This window comes from Cyphomyrmex costatus, unplaced genomic scaffold (assembly GCF_001594065.2).
Source record: "Cyphomyrmex costatus isolate MS0001 unplaced genomic scaffold, Ccosl1.0 scaffold32, whole genome shotgun sequence".
Taxonomy (NCBI): domain Eukaryota; kingdom Metazoa; phylum Arthropoda; class Insecta; order Hymenoptera; family Formicidae; genus Cyphomyrmex; species Cyphomyrmex costatus.
In genome coordinates, this window is record NW_017277340.1 from 72896 (window position 1) to 81158 (window position 8263).

An 8263-nucleotide genomic window follows, 5' to 3' on the forward strand; every position below is an offset into this window, starting at 1 on the left:
TTCTCATCGTTGTTTAATCAACAAACAATAATGTCTATCATCTGTTATTAATATATTCTAATCATAGTTATTAATAGTAATCGTTCTCTGTATAAAATGTTTACGTCAGTTTGTCTATCTTATATTGTCTGTAAAGTTCATCCAATTATCTCTATTGTTTTTGTCTTTTATTATCAATCAAGTTAAAATCTTATCGCAAAATGGAAATTTTTATGTCAATAAGGATATAAATTTCGACAATCAGGTCGAAAAATATCCATCCATTTTGCGGTTCGATTACATACAAAATATACTTGTAAATAATACATATATGTGAAAATTTTTGTGTGTGTTGATACGAATAGGTCCAAATACGGAGCGGTGTGCAGGCACCGGTTCTAGTAAGTACATATTTAAGAAATTAATGTGGTTAATATCTGTAACACAATATTCTAGCTTTTTTACACAGCAACACACACACACACACACACACACACAGAGAGAGATACACACAGAGAGCTATATGCATTCGATATCGGCTAACGCACTAATGAGAAATCACTTTGCTGTTCAATTGCAGTTACTACCATTATAATGCTAAATTATTTTTTTCTTAAAGCGCCTATTCTTTTATTGCAGCTGTATTTGATTAAGATGTCAGAAGCAAAGAATTATGGGCTTTTTTCGTTCTTTTTTTGTGAGGAAGTGATTCTTCGCAAGTGTCACCTGGAGTAGCGACATTAATATGCATTTTCATATAGCAATTTTTATTTATTCTTAACTTGTCGATCTGCGCGTTCATCAAAATTGATCTACCGCGTTTCTGCAGCACTTCGCTCAAATGTGCGTACAACGACAGAGGGATGCGAAGAGAAACAGATATCAATGGAGCGGCAAGGATTTTTACTCATGCATTTCACTTTTCATGTACATTTTTCAATATACGATAAATACTTCCATGAAATCTTTTAGAAATTATTCTTAATAAAAACTAGAACTGATAATAATTTAAATATTGTGTAACTGATAAAGAGTCGACTAACATTTCGAGCTTTCTAAGTTTTCTGCATTTTATCATTTATTAGTGCTTTAAACTGGAATTCTTAGCTAATTAAAATATTAGTAAATATTTATTAAATTATCATCCACATTTATATAAGTGTGTTCCAATCAGATATAGAATATAAAATCCATTATATATGTTATATTTCTGTTTAGTATAAAACAATATGTACTATAAGAGTGAGATTTTGAGAATAATTGTGACTAATCTAATCGTTTCAATATCATGTGTATTTAAAGTAATCTAACATATCTGAAGACGGTCATCCCCATTGTTTAAAAAAAATGGAATGTTTAATGAAGTTTCTTAATATGTCTTTAATAAAATTTCTTAATATTTCTTGACATATGACATATAGCAAAAATTTATAATATATATATTTCATATTTGTCAATAATTACTGACATTGTTAAACAGGAGTAATGATCCAAAAACGAGATAAAATTCAATTAAACTAGCAAATAAATTTTAAATTTGTAGAAAAATGCCATATGTATGGATGGAATAAAACACTCGAAAAAATGGCATTGATCATTTAATCAAGAATTAATCAATAGCACGCAATAATGCATCTTTTTATTTTAAATGGGACAGACAAACCAGACTGCAAAAAGTGTCTCAAGGCCTTACAAGAATTAGAGAATATCGACGACGAAGCCGATCAATTGGGCATTGGTTTTGTAAAGATTGCGGACGAGGAACTAGCGGATGAGTATAATCTCGGTCCTCTCCCAGCTCTTGTGTATTACAGGCATCAAATTCCAATTATTTACGAACGTAAGTACGATAGAATAAGAATATGTAATACATAACATTGTAGCATTTAAATAATTAAAATTGCGCATATCGCGCGTAATTTTAATTATTTAAATGTTAGAGTTAAGATAATTTTATATAATATTTTACGTTGATTTCTCTTTAAAAATAAATCAGAATATTTCTAATAACAATACATAGTATCTTTCGTGAAACTTTATATACAAAATTCGATAATTAATGATTGAACAATTATCACAAATTTTTTATGTCACTAAAGTATTTCACTTTATCCTAGTTTAATTATATAAAGCAATACAGAGATGAAATTAACTCGCAGTACGTGCTCTTAGATGAGTTGAGTAGAGAAGAAGATGTGCTGGAATGGCTGGTAGCGAACAAGAGCACGGGAGATGAAGAAGATATTATCGAAGATGTAACCGCCAAGACATTGAACACACTAATTGGAAACATTGACAATTTAGTCGTTCTGTTCTGTTCGTATTTTTTTAATCATTTGGTTAGCCTCATCTTATTTGATCTTACTTTGTAATATATCCTTATGCTTGTAGATGATCACGGTGATGAAGAATCTATGCAGGTCCTAAATGAACTAGAAAAGATCGATGACGATTGTGATAAGCACGGTATTCAATTCGTGAAGATCGACGATGAAAAGGCGGCGGAAGAATTCGGAATCGACGATTTACCGGCGATCGTCTATTTCGAGAAGCAGATTCCGAATGTTTACGACGGTGGGTAGGTGAATCGCACATACTGAGCGAAATGATGGTACCAAAAATAAAATCACAAAAAAATCGTATTGATTCTAGATTAATTAAAGAAAAAGTTTGTAAAATATTTATGTAAATTAATTCATTCAGAAAAATAACACGATAATTGCAGGAGATATAGAAAATGAGGACGAAATTTTGGAGTGGCTGTTGTCGCAACTCGAAAAGGATGAGATAGAAGACGTCACCGATGAGATGCTGGATCGTCTCATCAAGGATGGAAAGACCATAGCTGTATTGTTCTGTAAGCTGCTTCTGTAAATTAATAGATAGATATTAGATTTAAATGATATTAAAACGTATTTATTACGATAACGTAGACGACAATAACGATCGGAAGTCTCAAAGAGTTCTTAATGAATTGGAGAACATTGACGATGAATGTGATCAGCTCGGCGTGACGTTTGTGAAAATTGACAACGCGGAGGAGGCTAAGGAATACGGCATTCAGAAAGTACCTACAATGCTCTACTTCGAGAAAGGCATTCCGATGGTGTATGAGGGCAACCTCGAAGATGAAGAGAAAGTGTTGAAATGGTTGGAGCAACAGCAAAAGGCTGACCAGATTGAGGACGTCACTGACGAAATGCTCGACATGGTTATAGACAAGATGCCTCATGTAGCCGTTCTTTTTTGTCAGTAACACACTTTTCGCGCTTCTTTCTTCTCTACCTGATAATTGAAAATTGCGCGATTGCGTTACTTTCAATTGTCGATACATTTTAACATCATTATTGATATGATTCTATCGTTATTATACAGATGACAAAGATCAAAAGAAGAGTCAAAAGGTGTTAAGTGAATTGGAGAATATCGACGATGACTGTGATCAACACAACATAGCCTTTGTGAAGATCAGCGACTTGGATGAGGCAAAAGAATATGGCATAGACACGCTTCCCACTTTGGTGCTCTTTGAACGAAAGATACCACACATTTACGATGGTTAGTTTTATTGAAAACTTCCATTTATTTAATAAAGAAGAACAACTAATTATACAAGTAGAGAAATGGTTAAAGACATTTTTTCAATTGCGTTCCGCAGGCGATCTCATGAACGAAGATCAGATACTGGGCTGGTTATTGCATCAGAAAAAACACGCCGAGATCCCGGAAGTAACGGACGAAATGGTCGAAAAGCTCGTAGAAACCTCGCCGTACATAGCAGTCCTGTTTTGTAAGCGATCGATTCGTCTTTCTACCTCCTTTTAACATTCTTCCACTGTTACTTGTTAGGTAGGTGCTGTTATATGGTCGCGAGTGAGAGCGACCAGCGAATTAATTCTTTTCCGTAGATGATAAGGATGATAAGCAGGACATGAGGGTCCTGAACGAGTTGGAGAACATAGACGACGAGCTGGAAAAGGAGGGAATCATCATCGTCCGTATAGATAACGACGCCGAGGCCAAGGAATATGGTATCGATCATCTTCCAACCCTGGTGTATTTTGAAGATAAAATCCCGGCAATATATGAGGGCGATCTACTGAACGAAGACGAAGTCCTCGAATGGCTGATAGAACAGAAGAATAGCGCTACCATCGAGGAAGTCACAGACGAGATCCTGACGGATCTCATAGAGGAGCATGAATACGTTGTGGTATATTTCAGTAAGCAAATGTTTCTCATCAATGTTATCTATAGAAAGTCAAATAAATTATTAATAGCTTTATTAAGTTAAATACAGTAGAACTTTGTTTATCCGAAAAGTAGTTTCGATAACTGAAAGTAGTTCAGAAAAAAGAAGTTTATTAATTCTTCTTTCTGTGCAAGTATTTATTAATTCCAATAATAGAAACTGAAAAAAGAAAATTGAAGTTGTCAAGTTTCTATTATATCTGAACTACAATAACTACGAGTATAATAACACTGTGTGATCGCAAAAATTTTCCAAAGGGCGCGTGGGTTTGGTTATGTCGGGCCCACTACCATTTCCCCAAGGGATTTGGCAAAGTTAGATCGTACAAAAATGGGGAATCAATTTATAGTTATAAATTTTGAGGAATACAGGTAGCGCGATTTGAGGTTACATATATATATAATTTTAGTTTTTTCGTATTAAAACTGCGGAATTATTTTTTATTTCTAGGTAGAACTGTAGAACTATGAAAAGTGCTACTGGAACTGTTATAATTTTTTTGATATCGACAGAATGTCGTGCCAGCTTCACAGATCCTACTATCTAATGCTATCTCATGTATTTGTAAAACAAAGTTCGCGCTCGCGCGCATAAGTGTGAGTGTGAGTATGTGTATGTATGTGCGTGTACGTATTTGTGATAATATTTGATCTCAAAACCATGAGAATAGCGCAACTGGTACTCCTCGAAATTGATAACTTCAAATTTATGCCCCATTCTTCTACGATCTAACTTTACCAAATCTCTTGGGAAAATGATAGTGGGCCGTATTCCCGACACAATCAAACCCACGCGCCCTTTGGAAAATTTTAAAAGTTGAAATCGGTCACACAGTGTAATTATATACAATGTATATAAGATATTTAGAGCTAACCATAAACTTTATTCGTATAAATGGGATGAAGATATGGAGTTCTACTATATCTTCTTTCGTTACTTATGATAATTGACCAAAAATTGTGACAGGTGGAAGTTGCGACGAAGGAGAAAAATGTGATAATATTCTCGAAGATTTGGAGAATATTGACGACGAGCTGGATGAAACGGGTATTATATTCGTTACTACCGAAGACACCACCACAGCAAAGAAGTATGGCATTAAGCATTTCCCAACTCTCGCTTTCTTCCGAAACAAGGATCCGCTGATTTATACTGGCGATCTCGATGACGAGGACGAAGTATTGTCTTGGATCACTGATGAGGATACTTTGGAAATACCAGGAAAAATCGAAGAAGTCAATGCTAGAATGCTGGAGAACATTCTCGACGAGAACGATTATGTCGTCGTCTTTTTCTGTAAGTCAATCATAAAATGATCAAACGTATCATTGTACGGAAAGGACGTTTCTGTTAAAGAATTTAAAAATTTAGCTAGACACAGATCTGAAAATAATTTTATTAGACCATGAAAATAATTATAGGATCTCAAGTATGATGCATAATACTGCAGCAATTTTGAATGTTTAACATAATTATTTTGATGGTTCAATAAAATTACTTTTATCTGATATATATATATATATATATATATATCTAGCTAAATTTAAATATTTACCTTTTAAATATTTCAGTAAAATTATTCTTTCCATGTATATATAATTTATTGATTGATCGTAATACGATAAAAATACTTTTTATAGATAAAGAAGGTGATAAGAAGAGCCAAAAGATCTTGCAAGAGCTTGAAAACATCGATGACGAGTGCGAAGAGAAGGAGATTGACTTTGTAAAGATTTCCGACGAGGGAATCGAAAAAGAATATGATCTTCCGGGATTACCAGCGTTGGCATTCTATAGACACAAATTCCGGCAGATCTATTCAGGCGACATGATGCACGAGGAAGAAATTTTAGAATGGGTCCTCGAGCTTCGCACAACAACACCGGATGTTATCGAGAGCGTCGACAGAAAGACATTACAAGTACTTATCAACGATGTTGAGCATCTCGCCGTGTTCTTTTGTAAGTATGAACTTTTAGCTACTAAATTTATGTATCTATAAAGAGTATTTAAGAATTATTGATAAATATTTAATACCTATAATAAAAATAACAAAAAATTTTTATAATGTATAAAAAAACATTTTATACATCTATATCCATCTATCGATTATCTATATATTATTTATGTCTTCTTTGATATATTTATACTTTAAATAATAATTTAAAATTAACCAAAGAATTCACAATTAAAACGCACTTAGAGAGCAACAAATATTCTAATATAATAATATAATAAGATATCTTTCTTTTATTTTTTTTCGAAATTACATAATTAGAGTTTATTAATTCTAAACAGCATTTTTTATAATAAAAATAATAAAAATATGAATTTATATTTTAGTATTCAGAACGAGCTTTTATCGATAATTTATTTCTACGCGTCCTTATTTCTGAAATTCTACGTAATATGAGTATATATAACGTGAACTATATGCTAAATGTACGCTAATATCATTATAAATATGTACGTTCTGAATACGGACCAAAATTAGCCATTAAGTACGTGTTCTTGAGATCATACATAATAGAAAAGTTATAATTTTTAATAGACGATGACAAATGTGAATCCTGCGCGGATATTCTCGAAGAATTAGAAACGATTGATGATGATACTGACAAACACGGTATTCAATTCGTCAAATCAAACGACGCTAAATTGGCAGCTGAAATCGGCGTTTTCTCCTTCCCGGCTCTCGTTTATTACGAGACCGGAGTTCCCATCATGTACGACGGTAAGTACCGAAAGCTTTAATTCTGTTTTTTATTATCAAGCTTATCCTACTTTCTTCACATATAATATAATCCTTTATTTTCATAGAAGAGAAACAAACTTAAATTACCTTTATGCTACGCGTTCTCCCTTTATTAAGTCACTCTTCACTATTTTAAAATATATTGTCATTAATTAACGGGAAGATTTCAATACAATAGAATTTCAGTAATAATGCAGCGTTTAGTTTTTAGTGATCAAATAAAAAATTCCGAATTACTACTAACTCTTTTTGAAAATTATATCACTATATTATAATATAAATTTGAACATATGTATATATGATTTTATAATGAAGAGCGACTTAGCGTGTTCCTTTCAGCAATTTCCACGTCGATAAAGCGATAACGCGAAACATGACACCGACAAAAATCACGGTGCGTTATCGAAATTAGCTGATCCTGATACGCGTGTGTGCCTTTTGTAGGTAATCTTAAGAACGAGGACAGAGTTCTGGAATGGCTAATCGAACAGAAAAGTAAGGAGATTTCTAGGATGATGATTATTATTACTGGTGTACTGTTCTTTGTGACGTTAATCTCGGTCGTGACTATACCACCGGGCTACGAGTATAACACTCGCGCTGTGTTGATCACTCCGATCACGTTACCACCACCACGATTACCATGATAGCAATAATGATAAACAAAAAAGAAGGAAAAAAGCAAATGAAACATCCGTCAAATCTAAGGGGATTTCCTGTAATCGTTTATTGCGTTGAATTTCGATTCGCGCGCATAAAAAAAGGGTTTAAAAAAAGGGTTCGATTCAAAGTGTAGGATGTCACGAAGCTCGGTAAAACGCGATTTTCATGCACGCTGGCCATATTATATTCTCACGGTATAATGCATTTAAATCACACTGGCAAGCTAATCACACTTATATTTTGCCTTTTTTATTCGCTCTTTTATACTGTTATGTGTTAGTATACAGCTATCGACTCAATAATGCGGAACGCGTCACGTGATGCGTCGTACAAATCTTCCCGAGCCTATTTTGCGAAAGAAAGTGTTACGACGTGTCACCGTTGAATTATAAATAACGTTTTTATGAATTGCTCAAATATTTGAAGCTTTACATTTCTCGCAGCTTTCGGCGCACTAATAATGGTTGTTCTTCCTTTTTTTATTTCTTTTTTTGGACGCGTTTAACAAAGCTTTCGTGATTTCAATCAATACGAAGTGTTAAAGTTGCGAATCAGTTTATAAATTGTGAAAATTTGAAATTTCTTATTTTGAAAAATTGAAAAAAAAATTGTAA

At 33.4% G+C, this 8263-nt stretch overlaps 1 protein-coding gene across 1 annotated transcript in view; it reads left to right on the forward strand.

Annotated features, from left to right (window-relative positions):
* hlk (hulk) overlaps positions 1-8263 on the forward strand; it is a 34587-nt gene that overhangs the window by 13403 nt on the left and 12921 nt on the right. Inside the window, 13 exon segments of the mRNA XM_018542254.1 lie at positions 345-380; positions 1637-1819; positions 2152-2295; positions 2371-2553; positions 2705-2836; positions 2913-3227; positions 3355-3537; positions 3638-3769; positions 3888-4202; positions 5198-5527; positions 5872-6192; positions 6783-6965; positions 7431-7481. Coding sequence (XP_018397756.1) covers positions 345-380; positions 1637-1819; positions 2152-2295; positions 2371-2553; positions 2705-2836; positions 2913-3227; positions 3355-3537; positions 3638-3769; positions 3888-4202; positions 5198-5527; positions 5872-6192; positions 6783-6965; positions 7431-7481 — 2508 coding nt within the window.